Source organism: Thalassophryne amazonica, chromosome 21, assembly GCF_902500255.1.
Source record: "Thalassophryne amazonica chromosome 21, fThaAma1.1, whole genome shotgun sequence".
Taxonomy (NCBI): Eukaryota; Metazoa; Chordata; class Actinopteri; order Batrachoidiformes; family Batrachoididae; genus Thalassophryne; species Thalassophryne amazonica.
The window spans coordinates 35,551,185-35,574,825 of NC_047123.1; the positions used below are offsets into that span (position 1 = coordinate 35,551,185).

Here is a 23,641-nt window from a genome sequence, read left to right on the forward strand (position 1 = left end):
TGCTGTTAACACAAAAGACTTTAATAAACTATAGCTCAGTTCCAAACACAACTGCTCTCAGCTTTGTGCCCTGATGCCATCCAAACCCCAATAACACTGATGATCAGTCCTGCGTTAACAACCGAGTGAGAAAATGGGATAAATAGGTCAGAGATTAACACAAGTGCAGGAAAAGAAAATTGTGTGCAAAATGCTTGTTTTCTGCTTGACACAAATAACGCAATATAACCAACAATCAGCTTTGTTCGACCCAAAACGTAAACCTCCATTATAGTGCGGCAAGTGTTATTTCATTAAGGCTTCTTTGTAATCTACTGTGATACAGCAAAGGTATTTTCATATCAGACAATCTTTAGAACATCAACATAATCTGGAGTCAACCATGATTCAGTCAGGGTGTTAATGTGACGTAGAGCGTGGCGAAGCGCATGTCCGTCCTGTGCGATGCACATGGCAGGAACTGGTACCGGCGCCGTCTTGTGTTCCACCTCATTGAAGTGGGCATTTCTTAAGGTGGTTGGACATGCTGGGGGAGATCAGTGTAACCCCAAGACAACACGGGGCTGAAGGCGGTGCTGAACCTCCACACCTGCACCAAGCAAATAAAACGAAACATTTATCTTAAACTGTTCATATCTCAACACAGTGAACAGCAGTCTGTCTTTGCAGAGGGTCTACGGTCTTTGGGTTCACGGGACGAGATCATATTCGTCAAACAGAATCAAATGCTTAATTCAGCTTCATGCTTGCAAAGTTGAGTCAACTAAAACATGTTGGAGTTCTACATTAGTCGTCTATGTGGTCACACTGTATGTAGATTATTCGCATAATCATCGCACTGTTGTGCCACACAATAAATAATTTAAAACATCTTCATCCAACATGTATTTAAGATTTAATGAAGGTTAGCAACTTACTCTATTTTAATCTGCCATGAGACGGTGCCATCCATGTGACTGGGGATTTGCCTTCTTTCCCACTGCAGCTCCACAATGCCCCTGGATTGGAGGAGGCTGGCACACACCTCCCTCATAGTCCGCGACACCATGGACAACTGGCAGAAGCTGAAGCTGTCCAAGAAGCCTGCTATGTGCCGCAGTATCTCAGCAGGAAGCCTGTTTGGAATTGGTCTGACTGGAAGTCACTTGGAGGTTTGCCTTTGGACACGGCTGAACTCCAAATGCCCTGAGATGCCTGTCATGAACCACCTTGGCTCCCTGAGTGGTTGGGTAAAACCGCGCTGAGAAAATGTGCAGCCATAGTAGGCCAGAGGGCAGCGGTGTTCCATCCAGCCATTGAGCCCAGCATGAATGTCACTGTGGACGTTTGGAGAAGTGGGAAGAGAACTGGTCCCTGCGGAACGACTGACCGCAGACAAAGGGGAACATTTCTTGATAGCGCAGGTTAGAAGGGAGGAACTTATGGGGAACTTCCAAGACGAGACCGAGGCGGAGTGTACGGAAGGGGCTGGGGCAGGGAAGCTGAGAAACTGCAACGATCACAGGCGGATGCAGAGGCCATGTCACCCACTCGAGTGTTCGTTACCAACATGGCTGCAGGAAAACTGAATGTCTGTGTTCCAAAGTCAACACGCAGCCATCAACATATACTGTGTCTGAAATCCTCCGAAACTCTCTGGACTCCTCTAAGCAGAAAAGCAGAGCTGCAGTTATCAGATCCATCTCTCCCAGACCTGCAGGGTCGTCTTTCTGCTCCAGATCCGAGGTATCACTGCCTTAATCCTCCATTTCTGGTCGCAATCCATTCATTGGTCCGTCCTGCTCACTGAGTACTAAATGGTTTTCACCTCTGAGCATCTGGAAGTTCTGGATCTTCTGCTCAGGGACTATGTTTTGTAATACTAGTGGTCCTACGTGCACTGCTGTTACAGAAGTCACAGGCTCCTGGGAAACATCAGCACTGGCGTCATCTTGCCACTCAGACATCTCCAAACATGCATCCACAGGTTCTGACAGCAGCCCATTTAAACTCTTTACCTCAGTTTCTTTCTGAGCCCGACTGTCTCTCGCACAACGATAACAAACACTCTGCTCCTCTATCACGCTTGTATGAAAACCATTACTGGCTGTAGGTGTTTTGTCTTCCAGTCGACTGTGCAGTCTACTATCCTCTGTGCTGCTGTCAGAAGAACCGGCACCACTGACAAAGTCTAATGCAGCAGCTAAGGTTCTCGCTGTCTCAACAGTAGCCTCATAGAGTTTACCAAAGTGCTCCTCATTCAAACCGTTAATCCCACTGGCAATTCTCTCCTTTGCTGAACATGGTGGGTGAGGTTGTGGTGAACGGGAAGATGGTGATGCAATAACGTAGACAGCCATCAGGGTCCTGTCACAGCCGAGACTGTTGCCCAGTTCTCCTTACTGACACCCACAAGAGGATCTCGTCCTGCAGTGGGCGCCATTGCAAACACCTTGAGAGACTCGAGGAGAGTGTGCTGGTCCTGAAGGGCAAGTGCTATGTCGAGCTGTTCCACTTCCTCCTCCCCGCGGCTCAGCTTCTCATAAGAAGAATAGTCCAGACAGCCAACCGGCCACCTGTTCCACTCCATCGTGCAGCAAACAACTCCGGCCGGACACACCCCAAGGTGCGCAGACATTTGGCTGTGCAGCAGGGTGATGGGGCATCCATAGCCACTGTTTAGGCAAGACACCCTCTCCTGTGGGCACAGAAGGAGGTGCTCCTCAACCTTACAGGCATGAAATATAGCTCCACACTCCAGAGGGCAGTTGATGATATCACAGGAAACACTGGCTCAGGTCTAACCATGCATCTCTGGTTAACGCAAGACAAACAGTGGACATGGTCCTCTTCCATCTCCAAGGGCTGGAAAGTGAACAAAGATGACTCTGGACGTCCACCGTCCTGCTAAATGAGGGGGATATTAGTTTTACAGGTGTAATCAACTAGGATTCATTTTCACATGACCTATTAAAGAAATTAGTGTCAAAACAAGTTTATCTTTCAATCTTGTTGAACTCATTGAACACTAACTCTATAAAGTGGTGAATGACCTCTTCAATGACCTCCTGTAACATTACATTAGCTTTATCAGGTTTGGCCCAACCAATACATGGCCACCACAGTTCAGTACCAATCATAGTTTCAAGACCACTGTAAAAATGAAGTCACATTACATTTTAGTCAGGTTTCTGCACACAGTGAAAGAGCAAAAAAAAAAAAGAGAGATGTAAATGTGTAACAATTTAAGTACTATAGTTACCACATCCTGGTCATTGTGGCTGAAGTTTTTAACTTTGCCTTTTGCATAATTATGTAAAAAAAAAAAAAAACCATGCATGACATATAATCAAGTCAAGAATGCAGGCCTCACTTTTTTCCAGAGAACATAGTCCATGGTTCAGTGCATGGATTGTGGCATGAAATAGTGTCTTTTGTTTGGGGGGGGGGGGGGGGGTAGGGGGGTAGTGTAGCACCTCAACTTGGGTTTCTTACAAGGTCCTATAATTAGTGTAACGTGACTCACTGAGCCACTTCACCAATTAAAGCACATAAACTGAAAACAAATTTAGTTCTGAAAATATTTTTATGGTCAACAAGAAGTACATTTGCATAATCACCTGCCTAAAGCAGAATATGTAATTCCACACATTATGCAAACTGGAAATATTTAGGAATTGGACCTGGATCAGCTCTGAATTCTAGAGTTGTACAAGATTCTGGAAGTGTTCAAATTTCTAAAGATTTTATGCATTTCATAAAAAATTAAGCCCTCATCCTAACCATAATCCTAAAACAAGAAAGATACAGTAATTTGCAAGGTTGCTCGGCAGCAAAGGCGTCAAGTTTAGAAGCGCCTACCCACACTGAAAGTGCAAGAAAAGAAAGAAGAAAGAAAAAAGAATTTAAAAAAATCCCACTTTGGTACTGGCTGCACACTGAGTGGAACATCTACCGCTGAAACAATAATTTTACAAACACACTGGATTAAAAAAACATTCAAATTAAATTTTCGCAATTGTATATATTCCATTTTTGTCAAAAATTTGCCTTGGGCCTATTTAATGTCTATGTTATATCCATATAATGTTATTTATAACTGGTTTCAATGGGTCGAATTTTGAGATATGTTTAATAACTTTTAGGGAAGTTAATTCGACAATGTAATTGACTTACACATGCATTGCGTAGTAACACGAAACAGTGTTAAGGTGTATCAAGTGTGTTTACACATTAAAACCGTGCGAGCTCTGTTCAGGGAACGTTTGTGATGAACTTTTCATTACTTCTAGTCCAACAGTAAAGCTAACAGCGGCTAACAAACAGCTAACCGTTTAGAAGTTTAGCGACTGGTCACATCCGAATTTAAACTACCATTATTTTTGGGTTAACAAAACAGTGGCATCTTACCTTATTCTTGTATTTGCTAATTATGGCAGAACAACAAGCGTTAAAAGTTATTTCAAAAACACAACAAGCTGCTTCGTTCGCCCAGTAACAAACTCTACTATTTCTCTTCTTCGCGAAATAATTGACTCATCACTTTGCCGGAACATTACTGCCGCCATCTGGTCGGGAGCTGTTCTCGCAACGCTTGTGTGATCGCCACAGTTGATTTGCTTCAGTTGATTCACCATAAGTTTCGTGTACTGACGCGCGACAACACCCGACCTTACAGCTTTTTATTTATTTATTTTATTCTATTCTGACCTTTTGGCGGTGGACGCCGCTACCACCTGACAGTGGTCAAGTAGACACAACAGTATTGATGACTCACATTCCATAGATGCTTTCAAAATAAAACATGCTGTCGTTCTGTTTAATTATCAAGTCAGACACAGAAACACAATAATTCACGCTAACAAATCTTCAAAAATAAACAAAAATATGCTGTCTGTTGTCGGGCCAGTCAGTATGATTCTGAGGGCAAGTGATCCTGGCAGACACAACAGCAAAATAACCCATTTTCTATCAGGGGGTTTCAATAAAATAATTGTTTTATTGAAATGCCCTGATAGAAAATTAGTTATTTTGCTGTTGTGTCTGCTGGACACCTCAAAATCATACTGCATGTCCACAAGGAGGACTGACAGCCTATTTGCATATTTAATGTTTTTTTGTGATTTATGATGCTGTTGGCTCTGACGATTGTACTGGAACAATTATCTGTGGCTACCTAATAACTACAGCATATTTATTTTATTTTAAACTCCCGATGGAAAAATAGTTATGGTGTTTCATCTGACGCAGACTGCCATCTAGTGGCCAAAATGAAGCGTGGGTTGAAACATTTTGGCTTTATTTTGAAGTTTAATTTAAAGGATTTATCAAGCTGTTCTGTCTAACTTGATTGTTGACTGCCAACCCATTGGCCATATGTATGAACTGCAGAGGTTTTAAGTTATGGCGCTTGGAGCTAATGTACCCTACGTCAGATAGGAGGGGCCGAACAGACGAGGATATTTTACACAAATGATAAACGACCGCGATGGCAAATTTTGTTTCCGTTAAGCCTTCAAAATAGTAAAAAACAAAAAGGGAAAATGTCAGGTTGCTGTCCTTGTGCACGAGCTGGCCACGCCCGGGAACGCCCATCAACCGACAAAGCCTCTCGGCTTCATTTGTAACTATTCTGACCGTAGAAAACAAAAGCATGATTTCTAGTTTCAGCCAAACTTCAAAAATATCAACAAATACTGTATGTGGTGTCCGTCGGCAGTATGGCCACTGGGTGGCGTGGTTCCTCCCTCTGTGAACAAATTAGCATGCTGTAGTTCTTCGATACAGCCACTCGGTGGCAGCCACGAGCCACAATGCTCAGTACAACTGTCAATCAGACACAACATCATTTCCTGTCGAGTTTTTAATAAATACATAGGCTGGTTCTTTGTCTGTTTGGCCACTGGGTGGCACCAAAGAGGCATGATTACCTATAAAGCAATCAAGTCAGACACAATGGCATATTAACCATGTCAAACAAACTTCAAAAAAAAAAAAAAAATGCTGTGGCCACACCAGGCAGACACATCAGCAAAACTAACTCGCATTCTGATTGTAGCAGTTTTCAATATAAAACTACATGATGCAGTTCCCTCGGACGGTCAGTATAACAATCAAGAGAATCAAGTCAGGACACAACAGCATAATTACATTTCCACCACATAAAAAAATAAAAATGCAAATAGCGCTGTTGAAGTCCTGTTTTTCAGGGTGTGTTCTGATATTCTCTTCTGAAGCTATTGTTTCTGCATGTGATAACAGCTTCATGTTAAACCATTCTACTGTTTAAAATGAAAGATTGTCTATGAATTTGTTTCCATATAGATTAGAGTCAGGACTGTTCAGCTCTCTGTACACAAGAATCTCCAAGAAATTCATCTTGTGTTTGTCGTATTCCATAAACACATTTCTGATGATTACTTTTAGTATTCATAAAATACTTTTTATGAATACTAAAAGTATGAAAACTAAAACTCCTTCAGTTGGGCTTCAGATCCTTACAGATGGAAAAATATGAATGATGCCACATTTCTCCTGATACTGAGGGTAGAATTCAGATTCTGCATAAGATAATTAGATGTGCAGGGCAATCTGGGAAGAGGTCAACAGCGCACCTGTGTGAAGGGATTCACGAGAAATCACTGTTCAATCTGGTTTTTGGAAAGATTCCATCATCTTTACGATATCATTGAGAACTTTTACATCACGATTACTCACTATTAAGTCGGCGTACTTTATTTTAAAGCAGATGAGAGTCGGCAAGGTCCAAGTTTTTCAGAGTTCTGGTGCTTCATATTTGTGAACTCGGACGCCACCCAACGTGACTTCGGTACTAGCACTAACTGCTTTCAACGAGGGCGCGACGCAAAGGATTAATGCCGCTGTCCGCGGTGCTGAAAGTGGCCTTCCTCATATCATGAAGTCTTCCGATGACAAAATGAACCGATTCCAAGCCCGTAACTGCAGTTATTTTCTTAAACTTGTTTAATGGACTTTTCCATTGTATAAAACAGACGTGACGCAGACTGAGGCTTCTGTCCAAAGTGACAGTTGATCATTTAAAGAGCCCATGAATATAAGATACAACTATTTTTTATAGGATAATTTAACACCATCAATTTTCAAATTATGTGGAGAAAAACAGCATCATGAAAACATCCGCATGAGTTTCGATTTTTTTTTTGTTGTTGTTGTTTTTTAGTGTGTGTAAAAGAGAGATAGAGAGAGAGAGAGAGAGAGAGAGAGAGAGAGAGAGAGAGAGAGAGAGGAGAGAGAGAGAGAGAAACTCAGGTAATACCGCCGAGGGTCCACGCGCGACACAAAACGACGAAGCCACGCGGGATGTCTCAAGGATTCTGGTGGGTTTTTTGAGTCATTATTCATTATTAATAAATGTGTCTTTCAATGAGAATTTTAAAATGTACATAGAACCGGTTCAAGGTTACAGTTCGACAGTGACGCTGTTAAACCTGCCATGTCTCCTTCAGCTGATTATTATTAATATTATTTTTAATATATGTGCAGGACAGTATTTCTTGGCGTGTTTGGACGTCAGATCGGTGCTTTATTTAAAGTCTTCTGTCCGTGGTGCTGAGATGTTCTGTGTGCTTTCTGTCGCTGGCACCAGGAGGGTTTTATTTCCATGACAAAAGCCTCTTCAGTATCAGAACTCTTGCAGTTCTGCAGAACGTGGTGCCGGTTAAATGCCTTGCTCACGGGCTCCTCCACAGACGTGGACCGTAAAAATCTCGCCGCGTGGGCTTTTGTCCTCTTTCCTTCGGACCACATGATGTGACAGCAGTTTGCCTTTGTTTTCCCCGCAGGTGTCCGTGGATATGCCACGGCTGTCGCGCTCACAGATCGTGGTCGCGGAAATGAGCGTGCACGTTCTGACAGCCAGCAGATAGTAGGCCTGCGCATTTGGCCCGGTTCACGCCTGTGGCACGACATGGCACGCGTAAGATGGGTCTCCTCGCCCTCCTGTTCTCCCCACGTTCTTCTCGCCGCGTCCTCGTGCTCTCCCACGGCAGCATCATTGACAAGCGATCAGTGGTGCCGCGCGCCGCGTCCCGATCCGTGGCCCGCATGGACGGAGACGTGATCATCGGCGCGCTCTTCTCTGTCCACCACCAGCCGTCTGCGGAGAAAGTGGCCGAGAGAAAGTGTGGAGACGTTCGAGAGCAGTACGGCATCCAGAGGGTGGAGGCCATGTTTCACACACTGGACCGGATCAACGCCGACCCGAACCTGCTCCCCAACATCAGTCTAGGCTGTGAGATCCGGGACTCGTGCTGGCACTCCTCCGTGCTCTGGAGCAGAGCATCGAGTTCATACGGGACTCACTCATCTCCATCCGTGACGATAAGGACGGGTCCAAATGGTGCATCGATGGCACCCATTCAAATCTGCCTCCAGCCACTAAGAAGCCCATCGCCGGAGTGATTGGACCGGGATCGAGTTCTGTGGCCATCCAGGTGCAGAACCTGCTGCAGCTCTTCAACATCCCGCAGATCGCATACTCCGCCACGAGCATCGACCTGAGCGACAAGACCCTGTTCAAGTACTTCCTGAGGTCGTGCCCTCAGACACCCGCAGGCCGGGCCATGCTGGACATCGTCAAAACGGTACAACTGGACCTACGTGTCGGCTGTGCACACTGAGGGTGAGGAACCCCTTCACTGACCTCCAGTCAGCCGGTCTGTGGTCGAACACACACATTAATCATCATCATCATCATCATCATCATCATCATCATCATCATCATCATCATCATCATCATCCAGTGCTTCGTGCTGTTGTTGATCACACAACTATGAGCTGTGCCATTTTTCACTGAGATTTAAACTGGGATCTGGAAAAAAGATAATGAGGACAAAGCAAGACGTAGTCCTTTATTTGATCCATACAACACAGGTTACGTTCACATTACAGGCTGAAGTGATCCAATTAAGAATTTGCTCTCTCATTCACTCACTCTTTACCTAAAAAATAGATCTAAATTACATGAAAATATAAGATACAAAAACAAAAAATAACAGATTGAATGAGGATGATTCCTCTTTATTGTAATGCAAAGCATCATGTTTACAGACAGTTGGCTTTAAAATCAAGACATTTTCAAGTTTTTAAACCAAGAATTACACATGTAATCAGTGCAGTTAAATGCTTTGGGCACCACACTGACATGGGCATGTGTTGTGTGTGTGTGTGTGTGGGGGGGGGGGGGTGGGGGGGGGGTGAATGTGAGGCATCTTTGTAAAGTGGTTGGAGCATTTGCTTTCACATGGGAAAGTGCCTACAGAAGTACAGTCCATTCCATTAGAGCAGGACATCCTCAAAAAGCCAAGACAATGACAAGCCGAGTTTTTTTTTTTTTCATCAAAATCTCCTCTGTTCAACTCAAACAAGAATCAAATGTCGTATGAAGTCACTGACCAAAGCTGCTGTGTACACAGTGTCTCCACTCACAGCCACTGAAGGCTGTAACTTCTTCAGAAGGACAAATAGCTATTCGCTACAAAAAAATATTTGATGCAAAGCACTTGTGGATTTCGAAATATTAACACGAAAGATTTGCATCTGGTATACATGAGCCTTAATTGTCAGTTATGAAAATAAGACAGGTATGATTACTGATGTGACAAATCAATTCCCTATGAGTCACAGATACTTAAAAGAATCTTTGATGTTGCTGTATGATGTCAAAGCCTCCAACAAGAGTCATGACTTGCTGCTTTGGGATGATCTCAGGTGTAACTGAGTGAAGATTTAGAGGTTGACGTGATATTTAACCGACTGCTTGTGCTTTGACTATATTTGGGGTAAATATGTTTCCTGGGAATTTTATTTCATGGCAAAGTGTAGATTAAGGTTAGACACGTGGATTTGTGACCAGAGGTTGTTGCTTTGATTCCAGTCTCACTAAATCTACGTACAGACGGTGCTTGTTTTGCCCTTGTTACCACCATGGACGTGCCCTTAAGCAAAGATCGTAATCCCACTGACAGACAGCATAGACTGTGGTTGTACCAACGAGCCGCCACCAAGTGTGAATGTGTAAATGGATGAACAGGACCTGAAAAAGGAAGCGTTGCTGTTGCTTACACAGTGATGACAACCACTGGAGCATGCATGCGCACGAGACTGTTTATGTCTTATGAAAAGCAAAAACTCAGTTTTGGGTCATTTCAACCAGTGATGTGAATATTACCCCAAATCCAAGGCCGCGATCACTTGGTCATGATCTGTGAAATCTGCAAGGGGGAGAAAATTAGTTTTCAGTCCTACCTTTTCATTGTTTTTGTTTTAAAATAATAATTTGCACATCCAACAAAGGTGAAGAGGAGTGTGCACCTGATCTTTCAAAACACTTTGATTTGAAAATGAAATGGCTTTCTGTTTAATATACACATGCCAGTTCTGGACAGATGTCACGGCATGCAGTGAAAATGAGATAGAACCATATGAAGGGAAAAAAAAACACATTTTTGAGTAGAATTAGCGGTGCTGCAGTTTTCTTAGCGAACAGCTTTAAGGATTTTGGTCCATGACAGTCTGACTTTGAGAAAGTTCTCCCCCAGTGTGATGGTGCAGGCAGAAGACAAATGAGAGGGGAGTTTGAGGGAGTAATTACTGTGACTTATGTTCATGATTTTCTTTGAAGTCTTGGTTCATGCTGTGCACCAAAACTATGAGTTACAGCCTGCATGACCCAGAATATCCCCTCTGGACCTGTGCAAACTTGAAATATATACTGCATTCATGTGCTGGCAACAGGTCGATGAACCGAGAGATAGGGAGGTGTAGTACCACTAGGTATAACTAGGTGGCATCAGCTGTATGACCTTAAACTTGCCTGCAGGAAGCTCCTGTGAGTCTGCAAACCATTCAGGGGAGGATGCTTTGGTCTGCAGGTCAGGCACAGAGTGGATACTGAGTTGTCACAGAAGAATTCCTCTGTTATCATTTGATTTATGCGCACACATTCTGCAGCAACCACTGTTGGAACTCATCAAACTTATTCAGATGCTACAGAGTGATAGAAATATCAGAATTTGTTCTGCTGGTTCTCTCTCTCAAGAGAGGTCATGACTGGCTTTAGCCCATCACTTTTCTTTATCCACCACTTCAGATAAGTTATAACAGGCAGCTTGTTGCCAATAGCAACAGCTAGGATTGTGAACTTGCATAAATTATAGAACCGTGTCTGTTGGAACATCTACACAATGTGTGTCAGACTAAATGTGTGGTGATTATTGCCATGCACAGATACATTTGCTCTGAGAATGCTGATGGAGGCGGTATAGAAGGAGTTACACTGTGTGTTTGAAATTTTAGAGGAAGCTTATACAGGGGACCAAGAGAAGAGTTTGGTGGCATTGCATGAGGAAATGTGGAGTGGCAGAGAAGTATGTGAGGGTGGTGCAGGAACTATACAAGGACAGTGTGGCAGTGGTGAGACACACTGTAGGAATGACAGATGTATTCAAGGGGAGGAGGGATTGCATCGTGGTGATGGCCAGGTTAATGGACGAGATCATACAGAAGTCTCCATGGACATGATGTTTGCAGATGACATTGTGATCTGTGGCGAGAGTAGAGAGCTGGTTGAGATGAGTCTGGACAGGTGAAGATATGCTTTGGAGAGAATGGGAATGAAAGTCAATGTACTCACATGTGTAAATGAGGGGGAGCACGGCAGAATAGTGCGGTTGCAAAGAGTAGAGATTTTGAAGGCACATGAGTTTAAATACTTGGGCTCAAATTTACAAAGCAATGGAGAGTGTGGTAGCAAGGTGCCCTTGTACTGTTCTGTCATTGCTGTATCTTTCCTTTCATTAGTCTGTTTTTTTCCCTCCCCATCACTTGTAGGAAACTATGGGGAGAGTGGCATGGAGGCCTTCAAGGAGCTGGCCTCTCAGGAAGGATTATGCATTGCTCACTCAGACAAGATCTACAGCAACGCAGGGGAGAAGCACTTTGATCGGCTCCTACGGAAGCTCAGAGAGCGTCTGCCCAAAGCTCGTGTTGTGGTGTGTTTCTGTGAAGGCATGACTGTCCGAGGACTTCTGATGGCCATGAGACGACTGGGAGTGTTTGGAGAGTTCCTCCTCATTGGCAGGTATGGTGCAACTCTGTGTTTACACCTTTAAATTCATGCTTCAGTGTCTCTTCCTGGATTGTTAGAAATGAGATAACAGAATAGAGGCCCATGGGATGTCATGGCGTTGGTCTAATGTACTATATGTCACCACGGCAACAAAGAAGAATCAATGGCACTACACAGAAATGTTCTCCATCACTGAATACTTGGTATTTCAATCACATGCAAAAAAAAAAAAAGACGAAGGATGCTACTCTTCCGACCTTTTCTGCCCGTTCTGTCTCGTGTTTGATTTCCATAGCAACAGTTGCATAATAATTATCTGTGCAAAGAATCTGCAGTAGGTTTATTCAGAAACTGCTGATGGGATTTTAAGAAATGGAGTGATGTTGGGTTTAACTTGGAATAGACACGGTTAAGTTTAGAGGCCAAACTTCAAAAAGGCACAGATCAAAGAAAAATAAAAGTAATTAAAGTGGAAAAACATTGGTGTTATGTTCATAATGAACATGATGAAAACAATACCAATTCATTCATTCATTCATTTGTCAGCCGCTAATTTGGGTTGGGGTCAGGTGGTAACAGAGCAAACAGCTCATCCCACACTTCCCTATCCACGGCCAAGTCCTGTAACTCTTCTTGGGGATCCTAAGGTGTTCCCAAGCCAGTTGGGAAAGATAATCTCTCCAGTTGTCCAAACAATGTTGAGTTTTTGTGAAGTTTTAGCCACCTTTTAATAATAGGTTTAAATATTGCAAATCAGACTACTTACAAGTTGGAAAAAGTGTTGGCAACACCATGTTTCAGTGGTGAACAGGGGAAGAACCACCAGGCACTGTGATGTGATCCAGGTGGGATCTCTGTGATGAATGTAAATGGTTTACTGAAGCTACAGACTTTATTCACAAGTCAAGTCCAAATCTATTAAGGACAAGTCAAGTCAATCTATTACGCAGCAAACACATTACATCATGTAACATCCCTACAAGCGCTCAGTGGGAACCATGGCAACCGCGCTAAAGATCACACGCAGCATCATTTCTGTTTGGGAGAGATGTTTGGCCGTTTGCCAACTTTATGTGTCATGACCCACATGTCTCAGAGGGGAGCATGAATTTTGCACACATGATGCTCACACTGAGAGAGAGAGAGAGAGAGAGAGAGAGGAGAGGAGGAGAGAGAGAGGAGAGAGAGAGAGGAGAGGAGAAGAGAGAGAGAGAGAGAGAGAGTGCAAGTATCCTCCCTCTTTAATCAATCAATCAATCAATCAATTTTTTTTTATATAGCGCCAAATCACAACAAACAGTTGCCCCAAGGCGCTTTATATTGTAAGGCAAGGCCATACAATAATTATGTAAAACCCCAACGGTCAAACGACCCCCTGTGAGCAAGCACTTGGCTACAGTGGGAAGGAAAAACTCCCTTTTAACAGGAAGAAACCTCCAGCAGAACCAGGCTCAGGGAGGGGCAGTCTTCTGCTGGGACTGGTTGGGGCTGAGGGAGAGAACCAGGAAAAAGACATGCTGTGGAGGGGAGCAGAGATCGATCACTAATGATTAAATGCAGAGTGGTGCATACAGAGCAAAAAGAGAAAGAAACAGTGCATCATGGGAACCCCCAGCAGTCTACGTCTATAGCAGCATAACTAAGGGATGGTTCAGGGTCACCTGATCCAGCCCTAACTATAAGCTTTAGCAAAAAGGAAAGTTTTAAGCCTAATCTTAAAAGTAGAGAGGGTGTCTGTCTCCCTGATCTGAATTGGAGCTGGTTCCACAGGAGAGGAGCCTGAAAGCTGAAGGCTCTGCCTCCCATTCTACTCTTACAAACCCTAGGAACTACAAGTAAGCCTGCAGTCTGAGAGCGAAGCGCTCTATTGGGGTGATATGGTACTACGAGGTCCCTAAGATAAGATGGGACCTGATTATTCAAAACCTTATAAGTAAGAAGAAGAATTTTAAATTCTATTCTATAGAATTAACAGGAAGCCAATGAAGAGAGGCCAATATGGGTGAGATATGCTCTCTCCTTCTAGTCCCCGTCAGTACTCTAGCTGCAGCATTTTGAATTACTGAAGGCTTTTTAGGGAACTTTTAGGACAACCTGATATAATGAATTACAATAGTCCAGCCTAGAGGAAATAAATGCATGAATTAGTTTTTCAGCATCACTCTGAGACAAGACCTTTCTGATTTTAGAGATATTGCGTAAATGCAAAAGGCAGTCCTACATATTTAATTATTTTAATATTTAATAAAATATGTTTGTACATGTGAGTAGAAATGTTTGTGCAGTGACTGAAGGAGCTGCAGTTTCGTGTTGGACCTGCTGCATTTATTGTGCTAATGTGGAGACGATCTTTAAAATCCTACTATGCAATATATGGTTAATTTATTTATTCAAAAACCACACACAAGCTAGCCAGTAGACACTTCCACAAAGACTGAGGGGCTGTTATCTTATTCATTACAATTTCTTCTATAATTAAACTGATCAAAACCAAATGTAAGATATTACAAGTGTCCACATGCTTTTTAAACACACTTATTCCAGTTAAGGGTGACTGGGGGCTGGAGTCTGTCCCAGCTGGCATTGGGCGAGAGGTGGGGTTCATCTTGAACAGACCGCTAGTCTAACACAGGGCTGACACACACACACACACACACTCAGTCACTCACTCACTCAGTTAGAGCCACTAATCTGCCTATCCTGCATGCCTTTGAAAGTGGGAGGAAGCCAGAGCACCTGGAGGGATCCAAGAACATCCAAACTCCAAGGGCCAAGTTAGAAGTGAAGCTGTGACCTTCTCGCTGTGATGCAACAGCACTCAGTTCCACTGAGACACAGTGCTTCCCTATTCCAACAATATGACTCATATATATTTGCAAGAAAATGTTTTACAGCATAGGAAGCTGCATAGAGGCATCTATTACCTGCCGATTGTTAAATATAACCACGTTATGTTTGACATTTTGTTTTACAAAGTGTGTGCAGCAGATTTGATCAAAGTGGGTTTGGTGACAAGACAGATTTGACCTTTTAAGATGAAGAGCGGTGATCAGTGACGTTCTCTAAAATCGAATGACTGCGTGGTGCAAACTTATCACAGAACACAAAGCACTATAACGTATCAAACAGTTTAAGAATAATCTCATTTTCCCCTCATTGCTCCAGGGAGAACTGTGCAGAGCAGGTTGGAGAGTTGGGAGTGAGGCGGACCCTCAGAGTGATAAAACACCTGACCAGCCTCCATTTAATGAGCAAACGTGCATTTACTGGAAATCTGTCTGTGAACCTGCAGCCGATTAGGCTGCAGTGAGATAATAGTGCATGTTGAGGCGTGCACTGTTTCTCCAATCACAACCACTGACTCCTCAGACAAAATGTGCAGGAAAAAATCTAATGTGATGTGAAAAATGTTGCAATTTCCTCCAACAAAATCTGATGTAAATAATATTTTTATCACACAAATATTTCACACAATGAATTATTCACAATTGGTGTAAAATAATCTTTAATCTCTCTCACACTCGGCTATGCTGTATTGTCTTCCTACGTTCTGTTTTACTTCTACAGTTTGTGCCAGTTTGAACCAGCTGACCCCTTTGCCAGCTGTCTTTGTCCCTCTTGCAATTAGCACCATTCATTTTTTTCTCTTTGTCTCCCTCTTAAGATACTGAAATTCTGTTATTACCAAACATAATTTGCATAAGCTGCTTTTCCACATGTAAGACTTATTACGATGCCTTTCTCAAAGGCCCAGTTTTGAGTCTAGTCCCATTTTGCACACTCGTTTCTTGTCTCTTTTTTAATACAGAGAAAATGGACACTGAGGAAGCGAGGTGCTGCTTCTGCCTCTGTAGCAGTTTGACACTTTTCATGAGCAGGGCACGTCTCTGCTGAGAACGACGGGTGTCACACGAATTTCTGCATTTTGCTGTGCTATTCCTTCTCTGTAGAGGGGGACTTTGCTTCAACTCAGAGCTTGAACAAATTAATGTTTCAGCAGCCAAAGAGAGAGAGGAGTTGTGATGCGACCACATTTAGCCGCCTTTTCCCTGTCGTCTCTGAAGGTTTTCATCTCCTCCTCCTCTGATGAAGGAGAGTGCTGAGGTGTGGGATTCTGCATGTTCTTGTGAGGCAAATACTGTAGATAGGTGAGAATGAAAACAGATCTTCTCTGCAACCTCCATCAAAACAAATGCTTTTCCCAGAGTTGTACATTGAGTTGAATAGGAATTTTTGTTTCTGCGTTCTGGTGTAGCCTATCCTCGAGATGTGTCGGACACTCATCTATCACATCAGTAACCATCTTTCTAATCTTCAGGTTTCATAGAATAACAGCTTATTGACTGCTGATTGTATTCTTCATTCAGATGTATCTTTTGATTGGGATCCTTTTGAGTTCAGAAATAACAGAAGGAGCCGAATCTAGGTGATCCTCTTTAGTTAAGTGGCATACACTGGAGGTGGAAACTTGTGTGTGTATCACGGTCCTCTGTTATGAATCTCAGGCTTAGTGACATAGTGCTCACATGCCCACATGCATGTGCACTTTTCAGTTTTTTACTCCTGTGTAATCCTAAACTGAATCTTACCTGACTATAGCTGCCACTCTGAGATCATTTTCATATTTTTTGCATAGGCCTTGGAATAGTGAGGCTGGATTGGAGTGTTATTTTGTCACCTTACATTGTAACAACGTCCTGGTTTGTCCATGGACTAACAAATGTCTTTCTCTTTTTCATTCCACTTTAAAACTGCATACAGGTGATGCACAAGCAAAAGCGCATTATCAAATTTACTGTAAATGAAGCCCAAGACATAATTCAGTGAGAGAAATGTTCATGTATTCATCCTCTGGCTTTTCTAAAGAAAACCTGACAGAAAAAAAGATGATTTGTATGAAATTCTTGTATTTAGCTTGTCTAATTACTTATGGGCTATGAAAATGGATTGAATTAAAGTCTATACCACAAGCACAACTGCACTGTTTCATTTCAGTGCCTCTGCGCGGTAGATTAGTGGTTAGCACCGTTGCCCCACAGCAAAAAGGTCATGTGATCACTTCCCACCTGGTCCTTTCTGTGTGGAGTTTGCCATGTTCTCCCCGTGTTTCACCTGGAGGTATCCAGGTGCTCCGGCTTCCTCCCACTTCCAAAGACACGCAGGTTAGGTGAATTGGAGACTTGACATTGACTGTAGGTGTAACTATGTTGTGTGTCTATATGTGGCCTTGTGATAGAACTGGTGTCCTCCTCCGGGGTGTACCCTGCCTCGTGTCCTATGACTTCTGGGTTAGGCTCCAGCACCCCTGTGACTCTTAACTGGAGTAAGTGGTTATAGAAAATGTTTGAATGCAATGGTGCACAAAGGCAAAATTACACTCTCCAAGTGCTAATGTACCTGACTGTATGAAGACTTTGTTTGGGCTCATGACGGCACTTATTGTCTCACTGGAGACGAGACTTCAATCTGTCCGCATTTTTCCCAACACAATAGGCCTTTCTGAGAGAACGTGTCTGGAATCTGAAACAAAATCCACACAGTAACAAAGACTGTAATTACAGGATAAGGACACGTTGTTGGTGCACATTCAGTTAATAGAACCCTGCTTGTACTGTTGGTGGACACATCTGTTTCTGGAAAGTAAATTGTGCATTCACTTGTGGACCTCTGAGTGCATTAAGCTGCATCTGAATATTTATAACATGCCCACGTGCATGCATGTGTATGCGTGCATGCATGTGTGCATCCTTGGCACCTTGAGATCAGGATATGCCTAGTAAGAGTTTCGAGAAGCACGAGGTTGCTGGACAGAGTCCTTTGGAGATGTCAATGTCTTTGCAGGAGAATGAATGTCCAAATCGTTAGGGTCCTAGTGCTTCCTGTCGTACTGCATGGTTGTGAGAGTTGGACACTAAGTAGTCACCCAAGGCAACTATTAGATGTCTTTGCTACTAGGTCTCTTCAGAGGATCCTTGGGTTCTACCGGAATGACTTTTCAGTTCACACGTTTGCATCATAGATTAAGTGCTTTTTTCCCCCACTGTCACAATTCATTGCAAGCATACAGAATTAACTATTATCTTCAGTGGATATACATGCTAAATTCACTTTTATGTTCCAAAAATCGATACCATTCATCTCTAAAATTCTACAGTATTTTAAAAGACAGGAATGCTTCAGAAACATTGTTCCCTCCAGGCTTCTGTACTGGTTTTATGTTCAACCATCTGTTCGTTAGATGGTCACTCATCCATCATCATTAAAGCAAAGCTAGAAGTACTGATGCTCTGATGAATTTTATTCCTAACAGTGTTTCCTGTCAATATAGAGAGTCTCAAGTCAAACTGGGGCACGGTGATGAATAAGTTAATAGCTGCCTAGATGGGCTTTTAAAGGTTCCCTTCTGTGTCACCTCGAGAGAGTCCCTGCTGCAACCAGCAAGCCACTGCTGCTCCTACCTTATCGCCACGGTTACAGAAAGAAGGAATAACGGGGAATGGGAGAAGTGGATGGAGAGGTTTGGAAACAAAAAACAGTTGCTATGAAAATGGAAAATTGTGTGAAATATTCACTAGAGCAATGACAAACTGCGCATGCACTCTGACGCTTGTGCACAGAGCCGGTTCTCACCAGAAACCGCTCACTTACAACCTCAAAGACACACACTTTTAAAGACAATTGCAGAAGACTGATTGCTGTAACTCATGTTATGCCCAAACACACCCATGATTAATTAATAGATTAAATACAAACCTCTGTGGTCTTTTACTTTGTGCACAGATTCTGATCATGTAAATAGCAAAGTTGAGGGAACCTGCACTTTAGACCGTGAATTATTGATCCTCATACCCCCACTCAAGTAAGTTGTTTCAGCTGCTCCCTTGTTTGCACTCGGGGTCGCCACAAATCCCAGGTGGATCTGTATGTTGAATTGGCACAAGTTTTACCGCCGTATCCCTGGCAACTCCACATTACATGGAGAAATGTGCCCATCATAGCGCCCCCCCACCCCCCTCCGACTTTAACATATACCAGAAAAATTAATTTTAGCATTTTGTCATCACTTCACATTACCCAATTTGTCAATAAACACAAAGAAAGGAAGATGACTTTGACTATAATTATTATTAAGAAAATAAAATGACAATTTCAACTTATTTTAATTTCTCGAATACTCCATTTGTTGTATTTGTATTGTTTGAGATAAACTGGTTTAAAGTACATATTTAACATGGTTTTCAAGATGTGTAAAGCAAAGATATATCTGTTGAAAGAGTTTTATAAAGTGATTTGAATAAATGGTTATCCAGGTTAAACTCGCTTTGCCAGATTGTCAAAAATCAACATAACCTGTTGGTTTTCATCAAAATAAGTTAAAAGGGAAAGAAACCTGTAATGGGCATTTTATAAATTATTATTTTCAAACATTTTATAAAATAAATGAGTTAATTCATTAATCATAAAGCAGTTGACAGATTGGTCAGCAATGAATCACTGAGTGTAGCTTTTGTGGATTTTGTCTGCTTCCAAGAATGTTATATTTCATGTATCACCAGTTTCTTTATTTATTCATTCATTCCAGTTTTATGTAACGGCCCACAGGTTCTTTCCCACTTATGTCCGGTAATGACACTTCTTTGAAGTCCTTACGGGATCGATGGACAGACACTTGGTTCCCCGGATTGCCTCCAATACTTACGTCGGCCACTTAGCATCTTTTAATAAACCTTCTGCAAGAAATTTGGGTGTGATCATGTGTAACTTTAATAGATCAGGTCCATTGTGAAAGCTTGCTTCTTTAAACAGAGTGTTTTCCCTCTTTTAATGGTGCAGGAAAAAGTGGTTCACGTGTTTATTTCCTCTCAGCTTGATTACTGTAATTCATTGGATGCAGGAGTGGCCAGTCATTCATTGGGTGCCTGCAGCTGGTAGAGCGTGCAGCAGCTTTGGACAGGCATACGTACGGTCCACATTTCCCCTGTTTTTCCATCGGCTACCACTCTTTTTCCTTGTTGATTTGAAGGTGTTATATTTGTTTTACCTTCTTGAATGGATGGACACGAGCATGCTTAGCTTTTACATCCTCACAGTCTTGCCAAGCTACTTCGTTCCTCTGAAAAGATACTTTTCTTGGTGCTGAGATCCATTGTCTTGTTGAATTAACACCAACATTTTCTCTGGCCTTTGAGTGTATTTTTTTATTGCAATTAATTCAAAATATAAGACATCATTTTAATAGAATGATACCTCACAAATTTACACATTATATTTTAGCTGGTAATTAATAGTTTTCCTGGAACACATATTTAAAGTAACCCTTTCAGTGCCCTCACTGGGTGAGACATCCTTTTATTGTCGCACATCATATGTATGTATGCACTTGTTTGCGTGCACATTTGGACGGACAGCATTTTAGGCCAAAATGGCTGCAGTCCTTTGGTGGATGTCCTTTGTATTTGGTATGATGGTAGTTCACAACATTCTCAAAATGGGCCCATTGCCAATTTACAGCCATGAAATTTTCAAATTTCATATGGCCCCTCGTGTTTTTATGTAGATTATGACGTTTACCGACCCTGACTAATCATCTAAGGTGCCCAGTGGGTGCAGTAGATTCAACTTGTACTTACATGGTTTTATGATGTTGTTGTTTTTTTACCACTTCTTGAAGTGCCTGCCCTGACAGTGAAAAACCTGCTGCATTGTCATCTGGTGTCTTATCAATCTACTCCAGTGACCTTATGGCCTTAATGAGCTATTTGGACTTTTGCAGAACAAACCTGAGAGGACAGCATGTCAGTTTACCTCATGAGAAAGTCTGCTGTGAGTCAAGCATGTCTTTAGGCCTCTACTGGTGGTTGGCTCTCACTGCGGTATTGTATCACTTCCTGTTCCGGAGCACAGCGGTATCTGTTAGCTGTTTAATCTGCACAGTTAGATTGATCTAGATAACGATTTGTTTCACAGTGTAATCTTCACGTGCCTTAACTAAAGCACTCCCTCTGCTGAATCACCTCTAAATTATTTACACATTATTCACTTTGTGTGTTTTTAGGAATCCGCTAGCTTAGCGCAGCTACTAGCTCTTAGCCGATTTAGCATGGTGGCTTCTCCTGTCTCTCCTGCACTTTTCTGCTCTGGGTGTGAAATGTTTAGTTATTCCTCTGCCTCCTTTAGCAGTAATGGTACTTGTAATAAGTGTAGCTTATGTGTAAGTAATAAATTCGTAGCTTTGGAGGCCAGGCTGGGCGAATTGGAGACTCGGCTCCGCACCGTGGAAAATTCTACAGCTAGCCAGGCCCCTGTAGTCGGTGCGGACCAAGGTAGCTTAGCCGCCGTTAGTTCCCTTCCAGCAGATCTCGAGCAGCCAGGAAAGCAGGCCGACTGGGTGACTGTGAGGAGGAAGCGTAGCCCTAAACAGAAGCCCCGTGTACACCGCCAACCCGTTCACATTTCTAACCGTTTTTCCCCACTCGGCGACACACCCGCCGAGGATCAAACTCTGCTTATTGGCGACTCTGTTTTGAGAAATGTGAAGTTAGCGACACCAGCAACCATAGTCAATTGTCTTCCGGGGGGCCAGAGCCGGCAACATTGAAGGAAATTTGAAACTGCTGGCTAAGGCTAAGCGTAAATTTGGTGACACCCGGTTACGCCAATCGGAGGTCACTAAAATTAACATTGAATCGGTGTGTAACTTTGCAAAAACAATGTCGGACTCTGTAGTTTTCTCTGGGCCCCTCCCCAATCGGACCGGGAGTGACATGTTTAGCCGCATGTTCTCCTTGAATTGCTGGCTGTCTGAGTGGTGTCCAAAAATGAGGTGGGCTTCATAGATAATTGGCAAAGCTTCTGGGGAAAACCTGGTCTTGTTAGGAGAGACGGCATCCATCCCACTTTGGGATGGAGCAGCTCTCATTTTTCTAGAAATCTGGCCAGTTTTCTTAAATCCTCCAAACCGTGACTATCCAGGGTTGAGACCAGGAAGCAGAGTTTTAGTCTTACACACCTCCTCTGCAGCTTCTCTCCCCCTGCCATCCCCTCATTACCCCATCCCCGTAGAGACGGTGCCTGCTCCCAGACCACCAATAACCAGCAAAAATCTATTTAAGCATAAAAATTCAAAAAGAAAAATAATATAGCACCTTCACTGCACCACAGACTAAAACTTAGGTCTCTCTCTTCTAAGTCCCTGTTAGTAAATGATATAATAATTGATCAACATATTGATTTATTCTGCCTTACAGAAACCTGGTTACAGCAGGATGAATATGTTAGTTTAAAATGATCAACACCCCTGAGTCACACTAACTGCCAGAACGCTCGTAGCACGGGCCGAGGCGGAGGATTAGCAGCAATCTTCCATTCCAGCTTATTAATTAATCCAAAACCCAGACAGAGCTTTAATTCATTTGAAAGCTTGACTCTTAGTCTTGTCCATCCAAATTGGAAATCCCAAAAACCAGTTTTATTTGTTGTTATCTATCGTCCTCCTGGTCGTTACTGTGAGTTTCTCTGTGAATTTTCAGACCTTTTGTCTGACTTAGTGCTTAGCTCAGATAAGATAATTATAGTGGGCGATTTTAACATCCACACAGATGCTGAGAATGACAGCCTCAACACTGCATTTAATCTATTATTAGACTCAATTGGCTTTGCTCAAAATGTAAATGAGTCCACCCACCACTTTAATCATATTTTAGATCTTGTTCTGACTTATGGTATGGAAATTGAAGACTTAACAGTATTCCCTGAAAACTCCCTTCTGTCTGATCATTTCTTAGTAACATTTACATTTACTCTGATGGACTACCCAGCAGTGGGGAATAAGTTTCATTACACTAGAAGTCTTTCAGAAAGCACTGTAACTAGGTTTAAGGATATGATTCCTTCTTTATGTTCTCTAATGCCATATACCAACACAGAGCAGAGTAGCTACCTAAACTCTGTAAGTGAGATAGAGTATCTCGTCAATAGTTTTACATCCTCATTGAAGACAACTTTGGATGCTGTAGCTCCTCTGAAAAAGAGAGCTTTAAATCAGAAGTGCCTGACTCCGTGGTATAACTCACAAACTCGCAGCTTAAAGCAGATAACCCGTAAGTTGGAGAGGAAATGGCGTCTCACTAATTTAGAAGATCTTCACTTAGCCTGGAAAAAGAGTCTGTTGCTCTATAAAAAGCCCTCCGTAAAGCTAGGACATCTTACTACTCATCACTAATTGAAGAAAATAAGAACAACCACAGGTTTCTTTTCAGCACTGTAGCCAGGCTGACAAAGAGTCAGAGCTCTATTGAGCCGAGTATTCCTTAACTTTAACTAGTAATGACTTCATGACTTTCTTTGCTAATAAAATTTTAACTATTAGAGAAAAAATTATTCATAACCATCCCAAAGATGTATCGTTATCTTTGGCTGCTTTCAGTGATGCCGGTATTTGGTTAGACTCTTTCTCTCAGATTGTTCTGTCTGAGTTATTTTCATTAGTTACTTCATCCAAACCATCAACATGTCTATTAGACCCCATTCCTACCAGGCTGCTCAAGGAAGCCC

The 23,641-nt window shown here is 42.6% G+C and overlaps 1 protein-coding gene and 1 pseudogene across 1 annotated transcript in view; one reads left to right on the forward strand and one right to left on the reverse strand.

Moving 5' to 3' along the window:
• On the reverse strand, positions 1–2,878 carry LOC117502963 (annotated as a pseudogene).
• A 4,922-nt stretch (positions 2,879–7,800) lies between these two features.
• grm1a (glutamate receptor, metabotropic 1a) overlaps positions 7,801–23,641 on the forward strand; it is a 42,048-nt gene continuing 26,207 nt past the window's right edge. Inside the window, 4 exon segments of the mRNA XM_034162103.1 lie at positions 7,801–8,281; positions 8,284–8,597; positions 8,599–8,641; positions 11,851–12,100. Of these exon segments, the coding sequence (XP_034017994.1) occupies positions 7,942–8,281; positions 8,284–8,597; positions 8,599–8,641; positions 11,851–12,100 (947 nt within the window). The 5' untranslated portion in view covers positions 7,801–7,941.